At 36.3% G+C, this 23584-nt stretch overlaps 1 protein-coding gene across 1 annotated transcript in view; it reads right to left on the reverse strand.

The window, feature by feature from the left end:
• The window catches only part of LOC146434685 (uncharacterized), a 31543-nt gene extending 9191 nt beyond the window's left edge, over positions 1-22352 (reverse strand). Inside the window, exons 1-23 of the mRNA XM_085066539.1 lie at positions 21732-22352; positions 20047-20067; positions 18461-18520; positions 17263-17316; positions 17140-17184; positions 16286-16312; positions 15963-16007; positions 15283-15327; positions 14580-14633; positions 13729-13797; positions 12992-13060; positions 11310-11378; positions 9079-9147; positions 8583-8651; positions 8429-8497; positions 7185-7253; positions 5894-5965; positions 5248-5316; positions 4508-4579; positions 3565-3633; positions 3061-3129; positions 1541-1609; positions 414-482 (exon numbers count right to left, since the gene is read on the reverse strand). Of these exons, the coding sequence (XP_084922665.1) occupies positions 414-482; positions 1541-1609; positions 3061-3129; positions 3565-3633; positions 4508-4579; positions 5248-5316; positions 5894-5965; positions 7185-7253; positions 8429-8497; positions 8583-8651; positions 9079-9147; positions 11310-11378; positions 12992-13060; positions 13729-13797; positions 14580-14633; positions 15283-15327; positions 15963-16007; positions 16286-16312; positions 17140-17184; positions 17263-17316; positions 18461-18520; positions 20047-20067; positions 21732-22352 (1944 nt within the window). The remainder of the gene's footprint in view (positions 1-413; positions 483-1540; positions 1610-3060; positions 3130-3564; positions 3634-4507; positions 4580-5247; positions 5317-5893; positions 5966-7184; positions 7254-8428; positions 8498-8582; positions 8652-9078; positions 9148-11309; positions 11379-12991; positions 13061-13728; positions 13798-14579; positions 14634-15282; positions 15328-15962; positions 16008-16285; positions 16313-17139; positions 17185-17262; positions 17317-18460; positions 18521-20046; positions 20068-21731) is intronic.
• Positions 22353-23584: the final 1232 nt, after the last annotated feature.

Consider the following 23584-nt stretch of genomic DNA (forward strand, 5'->3'; position numbering starts at 1 on the left):
AAAATTTAATTTATCTCTAGAATTCCCAGCACCTCTTATAGTCAAATGGGACAAAGAAAAGAACTATTGAACCGCACAGTGCAAGTCCAAACAATGCTAACCCAAGAATATTGCTGCAAGCAAGTTATTTGGGATCAACAGTAGCTAGTGGTCTAAACATATTCAAGACATGTACAGTCAATTATGCACAGTTATACAAGAATTACAATTCCCATGTTATAAAACAAACTCCCAATTCCCCAAACAAAAAAAAACCCTCAACAAACCTAAACCAAAAAAGATCTACCTTTTATATACTGAGAAGAAAGTTAAAGCTGGATTAAATAGGTATTCTGACTATGATCTATAGGTAGGAATTACATCTCCAGGGAGTAGACACAAGCATTTGCTTTTCTAGAAGTTAAGGTCTGTACCTTAGGTCCTGGTAATCCAACTCCATCTGGTCCTTGTTCACCAGGAATCCCAGGGAGGCCTGGCAAGCCCTGAAATTTTATGTACAGACAGAATATAAATTTAATTTACAGCTACATTGACTACATGCATTTGTTAACATTTACCTGGTAGTATCTTGACTTTATTGTCTCTTAATGGGATTACTGTGGTCTACAACTGGCTAAACTTTACTCTGATATGCCAGAAGTGGTGTCAGGAGCATCTGCATGTGTGTTGCATATCATGCAGGAGCTTGAATGTGTTCGAAGATAGAGGAGTCTAATCTGGAGAGGCAGTTGCAGAAGCAGTTCTTCATTGGGTTGCACAAAAATATCAGAAAGCATTATAAATCAATTTCTGATTTCCATGTTGACATTTGTTAATTTTTGTTGCTCAGTGTGGCAAATGCATACATTTTTTCTGTTGTCTTTAGCATAGGCAAGTGCAAGTATGTGTGATCCAAACTCCCTGACTGTAGCCAGCAATCTTTTTGAGATCTGCTCACTGCACAGGCAGCTAACTGCCAGGGCTGGTGGAGCACACTGATGAGCAGACTGGATATGTGAGGCCAGTGTTGCATACATGTGCAGGAAAGGGAGAGGAAGGAGCCTTTCTCTTTGCATTCTTTTTGCAGGGATTAGATATATATCTACCAGTAAATGCCTTTGTAAAGGGTAGTTCTGGCTTTTTGCACACTAGTTGCTTTTTTAGTGGTTCTGGGATGTATATGGACACAGCTGCTTAGCTAGGCTGTATTTTCTTGTTTGGGAATAAATTTTGTACGGTTGGACAGAAGGCAGGACCCTACATCAAGATTTTGAGGGAACTGATTGAAACATCAGTGACACTTTGGGAAAAAAGAACCCACTTGGAATATGTTACAGTGTGTAGTCAAGAGAAGTGGAGGACATGGATGATCTTGTGCTGTTTCAGAGGGAGATTTCTTTTTCTTCTGTGCTGAAGTGCATTTCCACAGTTGAGGAGTTTTAGGCTTTTTAGGCTTTTAGACCAGCAAATCTTCCCTAGCATGTCAGACATGAAGGCTAATCCCTCAGGTGTAGCACTTATTTCTTCCCACTTCACATAAAAGAAAAATCTGTAAACTTACAGGTGGGCCGGGATAACCATCTCCTTTTTGCCCAAAGGGGCCAGGAGGTCCTGGAGGGCCTCGGTCACCCTGATGAAGACAGGAAAAACAGCTGAGTGAATGCTTAGACAATTGCTAGCAAGAAATTTCCCATGAAAGTGAAACTTATTTGGCAAATATACTGTAATTTGATTTTATCTGTGTGTTTATCTGCTAATATAATATTAATTATTATTTTAGGTTTATTTAATCCTGGACTAAACCAGTGACATTTAACAGTGCTCATGATTTACAGGACCTTTCACTCCTAAGTCACTAATTCTAATATTTTTCAAGAGCTCTGTCATCATTTGTGGCCTACATATAAGAAGAAATTACTTTAGTTGAATTTCCCATGTATTTATCATCATTTGTTCTAGAATTCTATTTTCCTGTAACACTGTGGAACCTCATTAAATCTTTTGAGTATAGCAGGATCTTCCTATAACTTAACTCCCTTCATGGATCCAGACAGCTGGAGTATCTCAGGAACAGATATACCAAGAAAACTCAGAGGACCTTAACCCCCTCAGCCTTACTGGAGAGTGCAGTGAGTTGCTCAGTTATAACAGAACGGATGATCAAGATTGAGTTTGTCCCTGTAGCTACCCAAAATATGGGCATTTTGAACAGTGGCAAGAAAAGGCCCATGCAAAAATAGTTAAAAAAAACTAGACTGCAAAAAGCTTTAGCCTGTATGGCTTTGTCCTGGATAGTTGGGTGTCTAAGAACTAAGCAAAAGCAGAACCACTAATGCCGACAGGTACAGCAAAAAGTGAAGAACATAGAAATATGCAGTATTGCCCAGTTGAAAGAGCTTTGGGGGCTCAAGGCTGAGGGAGAGAGACTTGCAACTCTGAGCAAAGGATGTGCTTCCAGTTGATTAATTCCTGTTGGATCCCCAGAAATGGGCCAACATTGAAGTTCTCTGAATTGACTGGACTATACCAGAGAAGTATGTGATTCTGTCATGATAATCTCCTCCTGATGAAAATAATTATAAGAATCTTGAAAACCACTGACTGATCAAAAAGGGATAGAGATTGTCATGTTTCTCATGCTTCTGCTACTCTGTTCAGTTCACTCAAAGAACAGGGGATAAGGGTTCTTCTTACACTATAACCCTGTGTCAAAATTAGGAATGAAGCAAAGGAACCTGTCTGAGAAAAATTAACTGTGCTTGCTAATTAACATGTAGGCTAATTAACATGCAAGCAGGGTTAATCAGGTGTTTTCTCTGAATTCACTCCTCATCAATTAGAAAGTAATTCTTCTCCTGTTTCTCTGCTATCTGAAAGCTTATGGTTCACAGACTCTGAAAGATTGACCATCTATGGTTTTCCAGGTCTGCAAATCCTTATACTCTGCCAGAGCTGTAGGGCACACACATTAAGAATTGTGGAACATTTGGCCATCCTAGGAGATTTGTTGTCACTTCACTGAAATCCTCCTGCCTTATTTTACAGTTCTATCAGAAATTAGTTTAATGATTTAGGAGCTACCTTTGCCCCAGGAAGCCCCAAACCTGGTTCTCCAATTGGTCCAGGAAGACCTGGTAACCCAGTGTCACCCTGCAATGAAGAAAATAAATACTCTTGTTACGTATCTTATTAAACACCACAGGCTGTGGGTTTCTGTTATACAAATTTACATATAATGAACGTAATAGCTAATTTTATTTATTGTTATTGCAAGAATTAAACACCAAAAGCATAAATAAAAAAGAAAGAATAAATAGGAAAAAACCAAAGAATAAACAAAAGTGTTTTGAAATTCAGGGTCATTTTAAACAAGGAATGAACTAACGTGGGCCACACCTCAAGCTGCCATAGAGTTAATACCAGGGCACAGTGATAACTAGACTGGATACAATCCACATCTTTGTTCAGAGGAAAGAAGCTTTTGTTGACCTCATAAGGCTGAAATAGTTTACATAAATATTGACATAGTCTACTTCAGTTTTCACCCTGGGTTCTAAGCACTAGAAGATGGAGTGTGGATGCTACCTTTGGTCCAGGCACAGATCTTCCAGGAGCACCTGACATTCCAAGACGTCCTGGTGCACCAGGCTCTCCCTGCAGTGAAGGTGGGAGAGAAAAACAATGGATTTTTCTGAAAGTGAACATGACCATCTCATAGAGAAAACATTTATGCAACAATTCACATTTAATTCCATTAAAATTCTATTAGAATTTCTAATAAGCTGTTCTATGCAAAGTGCAAACTAACTATTTTGAGAACTGATAACAACCATACTTCTGCTTTCTCCATGGAAATGAGATTCTTCTCAGTCACTGAACAAACATGTTTTTAGAAGTCGCTTTCTTAGTGTATTTAAGACTTGGTCCACCACATAGAGTGCTCAAGACTTCCTGCCCGGCTGTGTATGTATACTGAAAACATATATACATTTCTGTTAGAGTAGATTTTTTAAATGGCTCTTTCAGTGTACTTTTTAACCTCTTTTTCCCTTTTTTTTTGGAAATACTCTTTTATGTATAAATAGTGAAAGAATAAGAAACGGGAGGAGAAACCTGGAGTAGCTCTTCTCTCACTTTCAGTGAGTACTGAGTATTTTAACAGAAACTCCAAATCCATAAAAGAGTATCAGCCATGAGTCAGCGTAAGGGAAAAGAATGTCCTGTCATATATTGATATGCCATACACCATACTATCTAACCAAATATTTCAGTATAAAAATACCAGGATATACCTCGACTTCTTCCAAACCAACAGGGAAGCAATATGGTAAATGCAAAGTTTTATAAAAAATGCTTTTAGATGTTTATAGATATCATGGTGAGTCTTGCTCAGAGAAGCCTTTGCTGAACTGCTTTGAAGTTATTTTTTTGTGAAGCAAGTTCATTCTGGAACAGTTGTTTCTGAGATCTGGAAAAATGTACAGCTTTGGGAGGCTATTTTACACATGTAACATAGCAATAAAGTTACTTTAGCTCCAACAGGTCCAGGCACTCCTGTTGGTCCTGTTAATCCACGTATTCCTCTCTGTCCTTGATCTCCCTATAAAAATGGAAAAGACATGTTGCACATATCAAATAATTTATGAACATGTTAACTGAAATTAATTGTAAATGCCAGTGAAAGACAGCAAACTTCTATTTGTAGGTGTTGCACATGTGGTGTTCCTATTGCCTTCATTGGCAAGTCAGTTAATTCTGCTCAATAATTGTCCAGTTTTGGATTTATTCAGTTAAAACTACACACATTTAATCTGAAATTAAATTAACCAGTTTACCCCAGAATACTGTGAGAAAAATAAAAGCCAAAAGGAATCTTAAAAATTGAATAATTGCAGCTGAAAAGTAAGTTATTACATTAAAAATGATACTATCTAAGAAAAATAATAAAACAGGAAAATACAATTCATTCGCTAATACTTTTTAATTTTTAATTCGAAGGTAAATAGGGCCAAACAATTAATCACAATGCCCTGTCTGATTGACCAGAAAAAGCTAAGAAGAGTGTAAAGTTGCAAGGGGAATACTGCTGTTCAAACAGCTTACTAAACTGCAATAATTACAACAAAAATGAAACAACTATGCGTCCAGAATAGTATTTTTTGCTGCTTATAACAGACAAAAAAAAGAGAAGTCTTTGACAAGATTTCTTTGTTCCTATTCCTGGAACATTACAAGTTTGAGTGGCACCTTTAGTTAAGAAATCCTCACCTTTTCCCCCTGTATTCCAATCCCTGGAGCACCTTCAGGACCTCTAAGACCAGGTAACCCTGGTTCACCCTTGAATAGAAAAATCAAAGGAATGTTTCAGAGCACTACATAGACATGATGCAAGACCAACTTTGTATTTCCTTTAATAAGTTCATTACAATCATAGACCTTTTAGAATCAATGACAAAAGTCCCACTGATGTCAGGTGTGTCCAGGATTTTCTTCCCATATTCAAACATCGTAAAACTCTGTGAGGAATGTGTGAAGTAGTACATTTTGTTAGTGATGGCTGAACACTCCGAGCATATAACCTTAAATATATGGGGTTTCTGATTCTAGAAAAAACATGGTCAGAAGGCCATGAAAGGTTGCCTATCACCATTTTAGTGGTTTCCCTTCTGAGCTGCAGGGTATTTACAAAAAGCACACAATAGTAAACATTGTAAGACAATGCCCCACCCCAAAAAATTAGTAAAAGTGAAGTTTTTCCTAAAAATGTATATTCAAAAGAGAATTTTTTTTGCTGAAAAAAATGTGGTACTTTTCCTCTTGTCCATGAACACTCTCTCTTATATATTTGGGTGTTAGCACAGGGAGAACAGTAGGAATGCTTGGAGTGAAAGACTGAAGAGAGAAATGAACCAACCTTTTGTCCGGGGGCTCCATCTTCTCCTGGAAGACCGGGCAGACCTGCCAGTCCTGAAGGCCCTGGCTCTCCCTGACATCAATAAAAAGTAAGTTATTCTATTAAATTCAGACTTGCCACTATTCCTTCTCTGAATTAAGGAAATATATTTAATTTTTTTTCCTAAACTTTAAATATATTTATAGAAAACATTTATGCATATGAACCCAAGTCTTGACTTTTTATAAAGACAGCTCTCTTTATGTGGTACTATCCTATTGCCTGATTGTTTGAGCTGTGCATTTTATCTGTGCAATTAAAATCATTAGCTTTTAATGATTCACCTTAAAAAATATGCCATAATTTCAGTAAGTGGCAGCATTTGAACTAAATATCAGATACAACTGACTGTGACACAATGATTGACATCTTGCTGATGAATATCAGTGCAAATCTATCAATGTCAGTGGAATTGTCTTGGCCCTATTTAGGTAAGATTCAAGAGCCTGACCTGGTCTTAGATAAAATTGGATCATTTGGGGTCAAAAGGGTTCAATCAGCATTACTATATTTTGTGAAAATAAAGAAAGAAATTGAAGAATTTATTTTCTTTTCCAACTCCTGCCCCAAATCCCTAAGAAACAAGAGCAAAAGCAGGACAGCCTTGTGCCTTTCCACTGTCACAAGAGTACTTTTTCTTCCGTTCCCATATTCTGTGGTAATCTGGCTGTTAATGACATAGGGACTAGTTACTATCTTGGGCACTTCAGCACTAAAATAATCTGGTTACAGCTTCCTCTCCTCTTAGCAACTCCACTGTTCTTTCTGTCCACCAGCACAACTTGATTCTCATGTGAAGGTGTGAGGATGTACCTGCTCTGTTTCCATCATATTCTGTGTGAAAAGGAAGGAGCAGCACAATACTCACAGTTCAGTGCTCTTTTTTTCACCTCTCTGGCCAAGGCATAGCTTACAATTGGGACTGTGAGTTCTGGCAGCTGTTTAGTATTCTGGATGGTTTTCTGAACAGAGCTGTAGGTGAGCTATATGCAACAATGACTTGAGCATGAGCCAGGCAGGTGGAAATTTCCAGTCACCATGAACCTCACTATGTTTTTACAGAACTGCAGTATTTAAAATGCTGCCATTTCTGGAGGTTATTGAAAGTCTGTGTTAGAAATTTAAAATACTAAGAACCTAAATTTTATTTCTAAACCAGTTTTTATGTGTCTACAGAAAGGATACTCAGGAAACGCAAATTTATAATCCAAATAAATAAAAAGATCAAATAATTACAGTATTAACAATGTACCTTAGAACCAGGTTCTCCAACACCTCTTTCTCCTGGCACTCCAGTCTCTCCTGGCAAGCCTTGTTCACCCTTAAGTAGATATTAGTTTTTAACAGCATTATTATGAAAAAATATAAAAGCATATGCTTCACTGTTTAAATTTAAAATAAGATTAGTGTGCTATTGTCTACAGCATGTGTTAAACCCTTGGTCACAAAGATTGGGAATTTGCCACATGTTTTGAGCTATCAACAAAGTTCTGTTGATGGAAATTACTGATGCTGTAAATCTATATTTGTATGTCCCTGACAATCTTTCCTGCCAAAGAGCTGATATTTCAGGAGCATACATGACATCCACAGACAATTAATTCTTCTTTTTACTTTTTAGCAATGGTAAAGCATATCCCTGCACAATCAATTAAACTGTAAGAGGTGATCTCTGATGCTGCAAAATTCTTTATCTGTCACGGACACTTGACCCACTTACACCTCTAGTTCCTTTATACCATTCTTTAATAGCTTTCAGACATTCAGAACTTTGTCACATCTTTCAGGAAGTGACTTTAAATCTCCATTCTAAACACTTCTAGGGTGATGTCTTTCATTAACATTTCTGTATTTTGTGAATCAGTTAAGGCTAAATTATGCTGACAGTTTTCCTTCAGAAAAAGTAATCTTTGTTACATCTTGGACCATTTTTAATGTCTAGATACAGTAGAGAGACAATAGGCAGGTAAGACAATAGGCAGCAGAAGTTACAAGGAAGGCAGTCAATCTATGACATATCTATGTATATATTTTTCTGGAATGGAAACAGTACAGTGAGAATAAAAGATGATATTGAGATTTGGGTGGTCCTCTCTTTTAAGTGCAACTAGTTTTTGGAACAGATTTACTGCATCTCCACCTGATATGATGAAAGTGCAAGTTCAAGGCAGATAACCTTCTCAATGGAAGTGTATCAGAAAAAGTGCAGCTTGCTGTCTGGTATGTGGTACCTGAAAGGTTCTCTGTGAGTCAAGGAAAAACCTAAATAAATAGCCATGGCATTAGTTTACCAAGGCTTTTCAGTGGAGTAGGATCTGCTGTGCAGTTTTATAATATTAATAAATAGAGTTATTAAAGAAAACATCCTGCATCTATGTCAGTACTTAGATTGGTGTTCAGCAATCCAGTGTAGAGTGGATAGAGACAGGACATTTATTGATCATGAAACAACAGTAAAAACAGCACACTAGCTTTTACTTCAGAAAATTCCCTGACCTTTGGTCCAGGTATTCCCTGTCCTGGTAGCCCCCTAGAGCCAGGTGGTCCTTTTGGGCCCTCCACTCCCTGAGAAGAGTAGTAAAATAATTATTAAAATAGTCTCTGTTACTACATATTCAAGTGTGGGGTGAGGCAGAAGTGAAAATTGTACCTTTTCTCCTTGAATTCCAATTCCAGGTAAACCAACTGATCCAGGTAAACCTGGAGGACCACACTCACCCTGGCAAACAAAGTACAATTGCTTAGTTGTGTAAAGACAGAAACAATCTGGGACAGCTCCCATGCTAGTACATGTTGACTTAACTTCTCTTGAAGTCAATGAAACTGGGGATCTGACCTTTTATCTTTCACATATGCATTTATTCCCCGCTGGTTCAGTTGCAAACAACTACTACTCTCTTTTTCCCTTTTTAAACCTTTCACACAGAATTGGATGCATTTTCTAGTGTCTCCTATTTTAATATGAAGAGATGTTAAAATGAGTTGGGAGAATTTACTGGGCGTAAATGTCAACTAAATACCACATTATCCAGGGTCTTTCGTGGGTTCCTTGTCTCATTACACCTTCTGTAGTGTGTATCAATCCTATATTCCCTGTATTAGATTTATTTGCACTCCATTAATCCCCTGGTGTATTTATTGCTCACCTTTTCACCTTTTATGCTGATGCCTGGAAGTCCACGAGGGCCTTTTGGTCCATCAAAACCACGGTCTCCCTACGTGAAAAAATAATATGTTGCTAACTGTGTGTGGAAACACAGCTGTTCTCTCTGAAGTCACTAGAGACAGTGTTTGCTTTGTCTTCATGAAAACCAGAATGAGACAAACCAGAAAACAGCTCCTGGATCTGTGTTCCAGGATACCAAAGAGATTATCTTTTCAAAAGAGTTTGCTCTGCAATTTGAAATTGATGATGAAAGAGCTGAACAAGTTTCTTTTTATCTTTCTGCCCACCTCAACTACTTAAGGTCCTGTTCTGCTTCCTCTCAAATCAATGGCAAAACCACAACTGATTTAAACGTCTGCAGGGCTGAGTACTGACACTAACTAAAAAGTGAATTCCGCTTATTTTTCTCATGGGTTAATCTCATTAAAGTGTGGGTTAATCTGATTGAAGTGTGGCCATGAGGATCTGGCTCCCAATAAGCATTTTGCCAGAATGAAGACCAGGTTGACTGTATTGTTGTAGAAGTCTATTTGTAAATGTCATTGTCTTTCTAAATGTTCATTTACAAAACAGTGGTCTTGGGGAAAATGCTGGTTACTAATAAAGGTATAAATATTGTGCTTTCCTGTACTTCTCTTAATAAAACATGTAGAGGCAGATGTTAGCTTGTATAAATTGTCCAAGAATCACCCAAGACAATAAAATGACTCCCCAGACAGATATTTTCTATCCTCAGTAACCAATTCCATAATTTTAACTTTGACAGAAATAAATTATGAGGATTTCTATTTAAAATAACATTCTTTACTCCTGATGCTTTGGAACATCTTCCTTCATTATCCTTTTTACTAAAATGTGAGCTTGTAGTAAAAATGTTGTGAAGAAAGCAACTGTAAAATTTGCTTAGAATAATAAATCACCTGTTTAAAATGTGTTTAAAACCAGAGAGCTGACGTGCTTGGCAGCCACAGATAGGATTAGAGGTACATATGGACTCTGTTGATACATGCTTGGCTCCAGCTCAGGCTTGGCAGTAAAAAGTAATACATTTTTTAGAGAATGAAGAGTTCCAATAATGATGACAGAATTTCACTTTGATTATTTTATCTGTCTATCCATCTCAATTGCATAGTAGTTTCTGTTAGATTAGGCATTCATCTGTACTTGTTCCTGCTGTGCCTTGTTGCTGTGTTTAAGTATTAGTTGTAGTGTTTCTTCCCACATGAATTAGTATTTCAGTGGCAACAGAGTGTTTTCCAAATGCATTTTCTTCAAATTGTATTTTTGTTAGTTTTCATTCATGAGATCTGCTAAGCAAATACAAGCCATCAACAGTGAGGTTAAATAATTTATATAATTCATCATTATAAAACACACACTGGATGTTTGAAGATATTATGTTGATGGCAGCAATTTAATTTCAACCTAGCTGACAATAGTATTGTTCTAAGAAGAAATTCTACGATTTTTAGTAAAGGGGAAGTTGGGAACAATTTTTTATTGTTTTCTCAACCAGAATTGGTGCTTGCATAAAAATGAGCAAACTGTTTAGTTGGTTTTTTAGTTCATATACAAGCTGTGTCACTTTGTTACTGTAACCAAAGGCCAAAGTGACAACTCAGCCTAAGAACTGTTTTTCAGAGGGCAGCAAAAGAATCTTCTAGTGAGTCCATCTGTGTAGGTACAACTACTGCTGTCATTACTTCCACTGGATCTGCAAATTAGTAACAGTAACTTTCTTTTCCCACAAAATGAATTCAGTCCTCTGCTAAAACACATAAGCCAGTGGCTAAGATATGTAAGAAGCTTAGAACCCTGTCTTTAGTGACAGCAAAGATCTTTCTATATAAGGATTTAGAAAAAAACCCAACAACAAAAAGCTAAATTTTTCATCTAGGAATGATTTAATTTAAAGTCAAATGCTTGAGGCTGTTTTAAAATTATAGCTGGCATTCATTCCAGGCTTAGATATCACAAATCAAGTATCAGATGAATTAAATATTGGTTTTACAGGCCCCAAAGGCTAATTGGGCCTACAAGTCATGTTTGGACCAAGTGAAATCCTTGGAAATATACTGGATTGTTTGATGGCAAATTGTCATATTAATGAACAAAGTACTTTCTCAGATTCCTGTGACTTCTATGGACTTGTTTTGGCATGCACTCGTTTAATGGTGCTGCTCTGGTCCTAAAACCCTTTGACTGCTGTACCTTTGCTCCTGGAAGCCCTTCTCCTGGTGAACCTCTTTCTCCTTGAACACCTTGTGGTCCTTGAGGGCCCTGTTAACATAAGTTTAAAATGACCTAGAATATGTATTAATCACTCAAATGAACAGTAGCGTGTTCTATGTTATTGTCTGTTATAAGCATATCTTCAAATGTTGGTGTGTAGTTATCATCTCTTACAAACAATACAGTACTACAGCATTCCCAGTGAGTAAGTGATGATCATTCTGGCCTGTAGCAGTAACAATACCTTTCTGGTTACTAAGGAATCACAGGTTACATAGCTGAAATTTCCATTCCTAACGTTTTTGAAATCTTCACTCCCTAAACTTCCATTTTAAAATTCTTGCTAATCCTTATTAATGTATCAATATAATAATGAGAGACAAGGAGAACCAGATTAAAGCCCACGCAGAGTAATGCTGAAAGAGACACAGCTGTAGAGAGACTTGACTGTAATTGGCAAAGATTAATAGCATGCCATTCTCTTTTTGAAAGCAGATGAGATAGAAACACAAGGGGCAAATAACCAACAAAATGCATGTCCAAACCCTGTGCCTATTGAGCCTGCTTCACAGTGTTTTCTCGCATCTGTTTTTTGGGTTTTTCTTTCTGATTTATTGCTTGAGGTTACACATACTTCACAGAATGGTAGATTTGGCTCTGCATAGCCTAAATATGCTTCTCCTTTTGCACAGAGCTTTAGAATTATTCCTAGTTCTTAGATAAAGATATTTGCTCTATATTAAGCCATTAAAGTGAACTTCTTTTGAAGCAAATAAACTTTAAAGAAACATATTAGTATGTTTTTTAAAAATCGGAATCTCTTGTTATAGCACTACTTTTGTGGCTAGCAAAAATTCATGTCACAGGCACCTCTTCCCCACAAAGTGGGTCTTTGCTCTATGGTGTTATTGAATAGACCGTGGAAGCATTACTGCCCCACTTGGACTGACTGTCACCACCAGCCTTATTTGTAATGCTCTTCTCCTTGGGCTCTTCAGAAAGAACTCACTCCTCTCCAGTAGTGTATTTTCAAGCAGGTTTGAAATCAGTCAGTTCACCTACCAATCAATCTTTCTCTTTTTCATTGGAGCACCTCTTTTGAAATGTTTATTACAAATCTTGCCTTGTCAATGGCGAAAAAGTAAAAAATGGAACAAGATTTCCATTGTGGTTGCACTAAAAGTCTTTCATCCAGGTGAAGAGGTTGAGTTTACAACTGCCAGGAGAAGGAGAGGAAGGAAAAGAAGGAAGAGACTTCAGAGCCAAACATACTACAAATTCTGAAAGTCTCCTCCTCAAAGCTATGCTGATGTTAATGTTCTAGTGATACTGAAAAGCAGTCAACTTCAAAGTTACCACATAGGGATTTGACTCTATCAAATCTATCAGGGGCAGATTTATTTAGATGTTTATGTGGTTTTGCATCAGATGTTATATTTTCATACCTGTTTTGGAGATATGATAATTTAAAAAGTTAAGACATTGGAAACATTTCCAGTTTATTGAGGGAAATGAGAGTCAGACAACATAGAATGTATAAGAGTGAGAAATAGCAGAAGAAAGAAAAGAGATTTCATTTAGCCCACATTTTTACAGGGAAGCATGGAGAATTTTTCCTTTCTGTCCTGCTTTCTTTTCACCAAATAAAAAAACAGACATACCATAAATCCCGGCTCACCAACTCCAGGTGGGCCAACAGGGCCTGGTCTTCCTGTCAAACCAGTGTCACCCTTGAAACAAAGATGTACTTTGAATATGACTGATTTAGGTATTTTTATGTGTGCAGCATATAACAACTCATCAGACATTCTGTGCTTGAAATATTAGTTGTAGGAGAATACAGGAACAGCAGGGAAAAATCTGAGTGTCCTCAGTCATACACCACGCAAGGCCCAACAGGCATTGAATTGTGCAGTTTCACAACTTTAGGAGACTGCCTCAATTCTGCATTTGAGAGAAGACAATATTGAGTCTAAATGGTCAATTATTCCCTTCATATGCCCAGTCATGTATCACTTATTGTCCTTTCCCAAGAAGTCAGTATTTCTATCATACAGTTTCTGTTCTCTTTATGCCAGTCATCAAAACCAACAAACCTGTTTTGCACAGATTAATTTCTATTTAAAACTAGGAGTATGTTTTTACCTAGCCATACTCTGCTTGAATTATGTCAAGCGTAACAACTACTGTAAAAATAATTTAAAATGCACACTTAAAATGTACTTTCTGTTTGCAGTTGTTTGCAAACAGTTTTGATAAACTTACAAAATATCTTTCAAGTTCTACAAAACCAGCATTTATGACCTTGACTTTTCTTGTTAATCAGCAAGTCGATTATCTCAGCTGTCTTGGTCCTTATCCTACAATACATGTAATACAGAAGATGAGGTTTTTGTACCTTTGGACCTGGCAGTCCTATTCCAGGCTCTCCAGGCAAGCCAGGTGGCCCAGGGAAACCTCTTTCACCCTTTCAAAGAATGAAAAAGAAACAACTCTGCTTATAAATTGGTGTCTAAGAAAATCAGTTCAACTCACATTGTCTGTTAATTTTTAGTGTATCCTGAATTTCAGCCCTTTGGAATTGTGTTACACAGTATTTCATCTGTTCATTGTTTCAATGTTTCAAAATTCCCTTACAATAATTCATCCTCCACAAAGATATCAGATTAAACAAAAGGAAAAATGTTTCATTTCCTGTGGGATATAAAAGTTTTGACACCCAACTGTTCTGTGTATCACTGCTGGCCAGCAGGCATCCTAAATATGATGCAAAGAAGATATCAAAAGAGATAACAAATAATGTCCTTTATACACCTATTTTCAAGTTTTTCTTCATGACAATATTCCATTTGGGCTATAGAATTCTTCTTGAGAATGTTCAGTTTCAAAAGAAGACTTGATTTGAGATGCCAAACAGAATTCCAGTTTTGCACTTAAGGAACAAAAAGGTTTTAAATTGAAAACTGAAGAAATGCAATGCTAAGTAGTATTCTGTGACACTACCATACTTTAACTGTTCATAAATAAAAATGGGAGTGTGATTTGGACCTGAATTTGATACAAAGAGCCAAGTCATACCTTTCTTAAGAATCATGTAGAATACAAAAATACACAATTTGCTATCTATGTCATGTTAAACTGCATCCACTACAAGAAGGGTATAGAATATAAGGATACAATTGTTATTGCTGTGAAGCTATATTAATACCTTTTAACATTAATAAAGAGAAGAAATAAATCAGTTCTTGCCTTTGATCCTTGCAGGCCTTCAGGCCCTTGATCTCCAGATTGTCCTTGTGGACCCTATTAAAACAGGAGTGGTTTTAATGATATTTTTCAAGCTCTTGTAACAATGGCAGCTTGAAAAACAATCTATAATTTGCTGAAATCTGCTTGACAATAACAGTTTCAAATATTTCAGAACTAAAGCCTTGCTTTGTGATGCATATATAGATTCAGTTACTCAACTCAGCTGGGGCTGGTTCTGGTATTCAGGGAGAGAATTTGGCTCTCCCTTTATTCGAATACAATTAAAGGTAATCTACAGTCAAGATGTACAGAAACATCTGTATTGGGCTAAGCTTCTTGCCCTTCACTCTGAGAGTACTGGGATGACAAGAGACTAAAGAATTTCCATGTACTTCTTGAGATAATGAAATAGTTAAGACACTGAAAGAGAAATGAGTGATTTTGGATTTTATGGAACTGTATTTGCTGTGCTCTTTGGGACTGAATGAATTATAAGAATGATTTATTTTTCTAGACTGCTGCTCCAAATTCTTGTTAATTTTGCCATTTAAGAAGATAGATTTTGGTTGCCATGAACTCAGCAACTCAAAGTTTCCATGTCAGTTATGTTATGATATTATTTCAGATCTTTGAATCCCAGGGAGCCAGGTATTGTGAATTTTGTAGTTGGTAGGTTTTTTTGTTTTGGTTTTTTTTTTTTTACCTGTATCCCTCTTATTCCTCTGGGGCCTACTGGACCTTCAGGGCCCTGAAAGATAAGTGAAAAAAAGGATATATTTCTGTATATTTAGATTTTGTCAAAACCACTTTTAGATAACTTTTTGCTAAGGTGTCTTCTTTAGATATATTTACATTAAAATCAAAACTAAATTTAAGAGAAACTGAGCAGCCAGACAGTATTAAATAAATAATTTTAAATGGACTGGTAATCAAAATACAGAGTAACAATAAATGGAGTTCATTATCAAGGACCAGTAGGCCAGGATTAAACTCTATTTTCTCTATTTAAAATATTTACAGCAATTATACACCAAATCTTAAAGACTGGAATTAGAAACCTTGATTTCATTTTTATGTCTCATACCCTTTGCTTACTAATTTAAGCCTTCTGCTTCTGTTAAAGTAGAGTTTTACCATTGTTTTAAATAGGCTCAGGCTTGGGCCATAAGACAAATCATATGAAAATGTAGAAAGAGCTCAGAAAGTTGCTAAAAATGGTGTCCTTGCTCCCTACATATTTTTAAACTGTCAGCTGTGATTTTCCCTCAGCCTTAGAACTAATATATGCCTTAAATCTATAATCCTGGTTGTTATTCAGGGAATTGTATTTTTATGTGGTTTAACTGTGCTTCCTGGAAGTGTAACAGCTTTGTGGCTACTTACTCTGTCTCCTTTTATTCCTGGGATTCCACATTCACCTCTTTCACCCTGGAAAGGAAGAGGAATAAATATTTTTGACTTATATTGGCATATCATCCTTATTCTCTGTGTGCTTTAGTTGAAAACCTAAATGTTATTCTATTCATGACATATTACAGCAACTGTGCTGCAAGTTCATTGAGGAGCAGTCACATCTTCTGTTACAGCTTGTGCAGCAGCTGCTAAGATGATGTTTCTGTTTATTTCTAGAATTTAAAAGAAATATGGCACTACACATAATAAATAACATCAAATATGTAGGCATCAATTCTGACTAAAAGAATTACCTTCTGTCCTTTATATCCAGATTTCCCCTGGGAAAACAAAAAAGCAAAGCAGGTTGTGATGATATATAACCCAAAAGCAGGAACGTGAGTATTGGTTCATTAACATTCTACCCTCTTCAGAAAAACAGCGTTTCAAGTAGAGAAGAGGACTCTAATAAGTATGGCAATACAATTTGAAATACTGCATCTTTTAGTCATGGCAGATGCTGTTGCATGAGTGAATAAATTGTATGAACCCATCATTTTAGACTGGGATTTTGGTGATGTAAAAGCAGATCAAGTTGAGTTCGTATTTCCATCTTTGTGAAAAACATGCCAAAATAGAAAACAAGAAAAATTAAACTTAAAATGATGTACTGAATAAATAAGAAAGCATAAAGTAGAGTAATTCATATGTGAATGAATTCAGAATTAAGCACTAAGAGACTGGTCCTACAGTTACTTCCTACATGTATTTCATTCAGTTTTTTCACTGCTATTATACACTGGGTCCTTTATTTGTCAAATTTAAATGAACCCAGAATGATGCAGGCCGAGTGCCAATTTCTGTAATGTTCTTATATTATCACAGCAGAGCATTTCAATGTTTTGGAGGTACCATGTGTTATTGGAGAGTATTTTCTAGATCACACATATAAGAAGGAATTATTCCTTTTCCCTAAGCAATGAGAATGTTTTCTGTTCTTCAAATGGTAATAAATCGTTAGTTGGTAAACCAGAATTGAAATTTACTGTTATAACAAAATGAAAACAAAACAAAAAACAAACAAACAAAGAAAACAATTTTTAAAAAGCTGTTATTTTGCCTTAAAGGAATACTGCTTATTGGAGAAGAAGGGGAAATTTTTTTTTACCTCTATTCCATCTCTTCCTGGGATTCCATTAAGACCTGGCTCCCCCTATGAATAATTCAGCATCAAGATAAGTGAAATAAGGACAAGACAGATCTTTCTCCTAAATATGAAAAACCACATCACCTTTGCTCCTTTCAGACCTGGAGCTCCATCGTCCCCAGTGCGACCCTTTTTACCCTGGAAAAAACAAAATACAATTCTTATGATATATGTTAGTAAAAATAATTTTGTTTTACACTATATGTGCTATTTTTCTCATACTTAGGATATTTGCTTCCTATATATCCATTTTTCAAATTCTCTGCATTTACCATAGCACTGAAATTAAAAATTTGGGAGCAGTAGGACCAACTCAATAGGCAGTAATTTTTCTCTTTTGTCTTTGTTATAAACAAAAATTGTTCCGTTCTCCTCTAAAGAAAAGAGGTGATCAGCTGTTTTTGTAACTACTCAGCTTGCTAAGTGGGTGTTTTATTTTCTTCTGAACTCTTTGGGGTATATGCTTCTGTGTTTGAAATACTTGCACTCTCCAAGTAAAGACAGCAAACAGTAATCCTAACAAAACTACTGTTTGCACACAGTAATGGGTACATTTTCAATTCAAGTGCATTGTACTGTGCAGCATAAACCCAGTGTGCCTTTCTGTTTATGTATGTATAGGATATTCAGATCAAAAGGATGAGGATGTGCAAACCTAGGGTTCTCTTTCAAACTCTGCCACTGTCCTTTCACCTTGAGCAAGGGCTATAAGGTACCATGGTGTTTTAGTTTGATGTTAGGGATATAACATCAGATCATTCAGTTTTTTTTTGAAATGTAAGCCCTGTCGTTTAGATCACCAAACTTTGTATGAAGCAACCCCCTAGATTTGCTAAGGGGTTCTATTTGTAAGACTATTCTGAAAGAAGTCCAGTCCATTTTATTCTTGTCTCATTTGTTCCTAATGCTTCACTGTTTTGCTCTCTCTCTTGCTTTCAGAGAGCTTTTTGGATATTAATGTTTGATTTGAGGCTAGTTACATCCAGCTGGTCTTGTCTGATTGCAACAGGAAAGTTGTTCCTTTCTGCCTTTTCTTCTGCTATGACTAAAAGGGGTACCACACCACACTGTTGTTCTTTCTGTCTGTTCCCACACAGAGGGAGTGTTTCATGGCATTCTCAGGCCTCTCCATGCAATGTAACTATGGAGGAGTATGCATTGAACCTTGAACTTTTGTTGTCTCAGGATTTGGGTTCAAATACTTTCTTTTAAAAATTTCAACAAATAATTACATTTTAATTTATACTGTATATCAGTTATTTGAGAAAGGACAGCTACTTACAGCAGGACCAGGAAGGCCTCTTTCCCCCTTCTCACAGTTACATGTGTCAACCCGAGGACACTGTGAATGAAAATAGTACAAATCAGCACATTTTAATGGAAGAGATAGAAAACACATAAACATTTCCTTTAAGTTACTGTATGGCTAGTTTGAATACACCAGTAATGACCAGAAATTATATTTACATGTTTTACAGAAATCTTTTAACTATCAGTTTACCACTCATCCAGAATGTGACCTCCTACACTCCATCCAAAAATTTGTATCATTCCTACTCCTGAAATTTCAATCATCTTGATAATAGTTTCACCTCCAAACTCTTCACAAGGTCAGTTTATAGGTATGCTGTGTTTGTCATTATAAATTTGTTTTGATTACTAGGCACTGTAGAGATAGCCAAGACAATGGAGTAAAAAAAGCATCTTACATCCCTTTTCTGCTTAACTCCACTAGGACAGATCATAGTTTAGCTCTAGCTTGATCTATAAACAAAATATGTATGGATTTATACTTTTATTTAGTTAATGGAATTCATTACAACATTTTATAATCTTTCTTTCTCTTCTGTCATCTCTATCACCGGGTGTCCCAGTCAAGCATCATTATGATATGTATTTATGTGATTTTTAAGATATTTCTGAAACTTTAAGATCATTCTATAAATACAGAGTTATCACAGATACTGGAGTTATTTTTGAATGAGGGATAAGGAACGTAATTTTTATTTTTGGTTTAGTTATTTATTAAATCTCTGTTCATCTTGAACATGTCTAGAAGTGAAGAGTTTAAATATCATTCTTATCTGAATATGCTTATTAGTAACAATATGTTTTCCAAGGTTGACATTGAATGTCTTACTACTTCTATATTGATAGAGAAAAATCAATTTCAGTGGAAATGAGTGAAAAATTAAATATTTCAAAGTTTTGCTAGCACTCATAACATTTAGCAGTTTGCTTGACCTGCTTATGAAAACATAATTTCTCTGAGATAACTGTATACCTTAAATAGCACTAACATCTTTAAAAGGGAAACTAACTTTATTTCCTGCCAGCCAAACCTATCAATACCTGCAGTCAGGAGGACACAGTGTGAACAAACTGGAAAAGCACAGTGGTGGAGCTATGAGATTTTACCTTTTTTTAAACCCTCTCTCACAGGAAGAGGATTAGGATTAAGGGTTAGAACTGCCCTGTCGTCAGCTCTGTGTCATGCTTTCTTTTCCACTGAGTTTGTTAGATGACATGTCAAGATGTATCAGCAAATTCTTTCTAACCTGAATACTCATACATTGTTTCCTTTTCTTTGAAAATACCTTAGGTAAGCAAATTACATTATTAGTTAGTAAATCAATAAATTACTGATTAGTAAATACATAAGTAAATTACATTAGGATAGCAAATTAAAGCTCTGTCCTGCAAATTCAAAAACGTGTTTAACTTGAAGACAATCCTCAGCAATTAGACTCAGCATTTAACCAACTTCCTGAACTATCAGTTTTCTTGAATTATGTTTCCATATAATTGTAAATATCCATATTAAGCAGTAGCTCTGCACAGGCAAAAAACCCCCCTTAAAATATTTACCTCTTCCTCAGATAGATCTTTCTGTAAAAGAAAGATATTGAAAACAACATTAGAAACTTAAAGTCTTAATCCACCTCTACAGAAAGGACCCTGAAAGATGTGAAAATGAATAGATTCAGCAACTAGCTAATTAAATTATACAGTTAATACAGTGACTAACATTAATTAAACTTTAATTTCTGAGAAACATTCTAGCAACCTCTCCACTCCAAAAAATAATTTAAATATTTAAAATTCTTATTATAGATTGTTGACTGAAATCACTGAGTCTCCTTGTCCAGCCATAATTTGCTAAAATTACAATGGTAAACAAGTTAGCTAGATATATGGGAACAATGCACCCACAAACTACATTGTTTACAAATTGCTGAATAGCCGCAGCTCTCTAGCAGGAAGGAAGGATAAGTATTCTACACTTCGAAAATCAGCTCTCCTATTCATATTGTTAGGCACATGGAAAATGAGAACAGTAAGAACACCTTAGAAAAGATTTGACTTTGGCAGTGATCACATGAAGTTATCATCATTGATTTAGCTGTTATTTTTTAGAAGATATCTAGAGCAGAGACACCCACATACAATTCATTCTTCTGACTTTCCACAGCTCATGTAGTAGTCTCTTGAGAGGATATAAATGCGTTGATGAACAGCAGTGCAATACAGGTCTCTAAAATTCTCATGTATGCATGTATATATGACAGCGCCATTATTTAAACCAAAGAGCAGCCATGTTCTCAAAAGAAGGCACCTGAGTATGCCTGCCTGTTTGGAGCAGGTAAAATAAAGTGTGTTTAGTCACTTGAGAGGTGGTTACTGCGACACAGGAAGCACAGTACCAGAGAAGATGGGAGGGGTGCCATGCAGGGAAACCAATGCCAAGTAGCAGGCTGTCAAAGTGAAGGACAAGAAGACAGGAAAGCCAACATGGGTGCATGTTCTAGGCCTGTATGAGATCACTATGGTGTCCATTTCACTGCAGAAGTCTCCTGGTTGTTATTCATAATTCTAGTTAGTATCTCTGTGCATGCTTAGATAAGGACTTCATCCACAGCTTGTGTCACCAAGGTTATAGGTTAAGAGTATGGCTCTATTCTCTATACTTGGCAGGGAATGTTTTTTGTAAATTAAGTTTAAATAGAGAAGAAAGGCAGCCAAACAAAACTTCAAAATCTATTTACATATCTCCTTCTGATTATGTGGTAGATTTTCCATGGAAATTTAAAGATGTCTATCACCAAGTTCAGATTTTATCTAAATTGAGCTATCGCCATGGTCTACAAATTTATTTTCACTTCTGCAAGAGCTGCATCTTTTTCTGATACAAGAGGTAACTTCACTTTCCTACTTGCTACAGAAGAAAGCACTCAGATGTAAAAAAAGTTTTTTTTTTAAAGGAAGGAAAAATGAAATACCTGTCTTAGGAGAAAAAACAGAGATAAAAATAATGTTTAAATCTAATTCAGTGTGTGGCTGAATTAGATTTGGCTGACAAGATCTGAATGGTGGGAAGAGAAAGGAAACCTGTATTTTGGCACAGTGATCTCATTAATCAGTGGGCCACATTAACATGTAAAAAGTACAGGTTTCTTCAATGGCATATTGAAGAAATATATTTTCAAAATATTGGAAATAAGACACGATTTACTATGTTCCTAACACTATTTCAAATTCTTTCTCATACATACCATTTCTTTGAGAACCTTCTCCACAGTTTCTTTTTCCTGGAGGTTGAAAACGAACCTGGATGCTGGGACACTGGCCAGGAGCCGGAGCTTGGCAGCATTGCTGGCCTCCTCAGCCACTCTGGTCATTCCCATTGTGAAAAATACAATTCCTTGGTGTTTAGCATCAGCTGTAGCTGCAAAAATATCTGGGTTTCTTGGATGATCCACACCATCAGTGAAAAGCATGGCTACTTTTACACTACCCAGAGTCCCTTCCGTCATGTAGAGTTGTGTAAGATTAGTTATAGCATAAGTTGTGTAGGTGCCATGACCTATGTGGGTGATGGGAGCAATGTGGGATTTGAATGCTTCAGGACCTTTCCAGTCATGGAAAGTTTGCTCTATGAAAACAGTGCTGCTGTACTGCAGTAAGGCCATCCTCCAGCGAAGGATACGTCCAGAACTAAGCTGCAGACTTTTCATTCTGTCTACTGTTTGCAGTACAAATTTTTTCTGCTGTTCATGATTATAGTCCTTAGCACTTTCGGAGCTATCCAGTAGAAATGCAATTTCCAGAATGCAGTCTTCACCTAGAATAAATAGGTATGTAGGTGAGTGGAGTGACTTCGTACTAAATCTCATTTTACCCTTACATGTATTTTAGGCTTCAAGAGTGGGATTGGAATTATGGAAACTTTTGACAACATCTGTTCACAAGTGTGAGCCCTTCATGAAGATGGAGCTGATAGAGGCTGAGGAATTTGCTCCAGAACAGATGCCCAAAGGAATAAAAAACGGAAGGTGTGTGGATGTCATGTAGTATGAAATGAAAAATGTTGTAGTGTTTTTTTAATTTCATTCTGTCATCTTGCCTGGTATTTCATGCTATATCCTACCAGCATAGGTGGAAGTCATGTACAAGAAAATGAGGCTTACTGAATAGGACGCTGGAATGTGATTTTACAGAGCTGGATTTTGTCTCTAGTACTGACACTCACATCGAGTGACATAAAAATTTCCAAAAGCAGGATCTGTAGAGTATTACTTTTCTGAACTACTGATGACACTACTTCTATGAAAATACAATTATATGGGCTATTATTCTTCTTGTGACAGTAAGAGGCTCTCAACCATATCATAAAAAAATATAGATGCTATCTCCTTTTCTGAAATACACGAAAAGGGAAGGAAAAGATGGGAGTAAAAAGATAAACTGCAAAAATAAAGCATTTGCAAATGTAGGATGAGGCAATATATAATGCTTCTATAAGCATCTTAGAAGTTAAGTTAACAATATAGTCCAGAATCCAAATAAATCAGGATGTTTTAAATTACACCTGTTTTAAAATTACAATATTCACCTTGATCACTTGGGCTGGGATAATTTTCTACAGTATTTGACAGAAAGTGTTTAGGTTTTGATCTTCTCAATCCATATCTCTTCTCTTCCCTGATATTTTCTGCCAAAAACTCATGGTGTTCAAGTATCCACAAAAGCCACCAGAATCTGAGGAACATCATTTGTTTGTTTCCTAAACAACATAAATACAGAAGCACAGCAGTACAAGGACAATAAAACTATATTCAATAAAGCATTATTCAGTTTTGCTTCAACAGGTTGCTTAGTTGTCTGTATTTTAAACTATCATCCCTAAAACCAAGCCAATTTTGCTTTCTTTGGGTAAAATATTTTCAAAACAATGTAATAAATAATAAACAGAGGCATACTGGAACGATTTTCAAGCATAGTACATATAGTTGTAGCACTTGACAAACTGGAGATAGATGTTTTACGAACACACCTTCAGTCCTACAGAGGAACAGTCATGGCCTGAGGGTGCTGTCAAGGCATGAATGTACCTCCTGTGCAACCC

Source organism: Lichenostomus cassidix, chromosome 7 (genome assembly GCF_008360975.1).
Source record: "Lichenostomus cassidix isolate B80296 chromosome 7, HeHo_3.0, whole genome shotgun sequence".
Taxonomy (NCBI): domain Eukaryota; kingdom Metazoa; phylum Chordata; class Aves; order Passeriformes; family Meliphagidae; genus Lichenostomus; species Lichenostomus cassidix.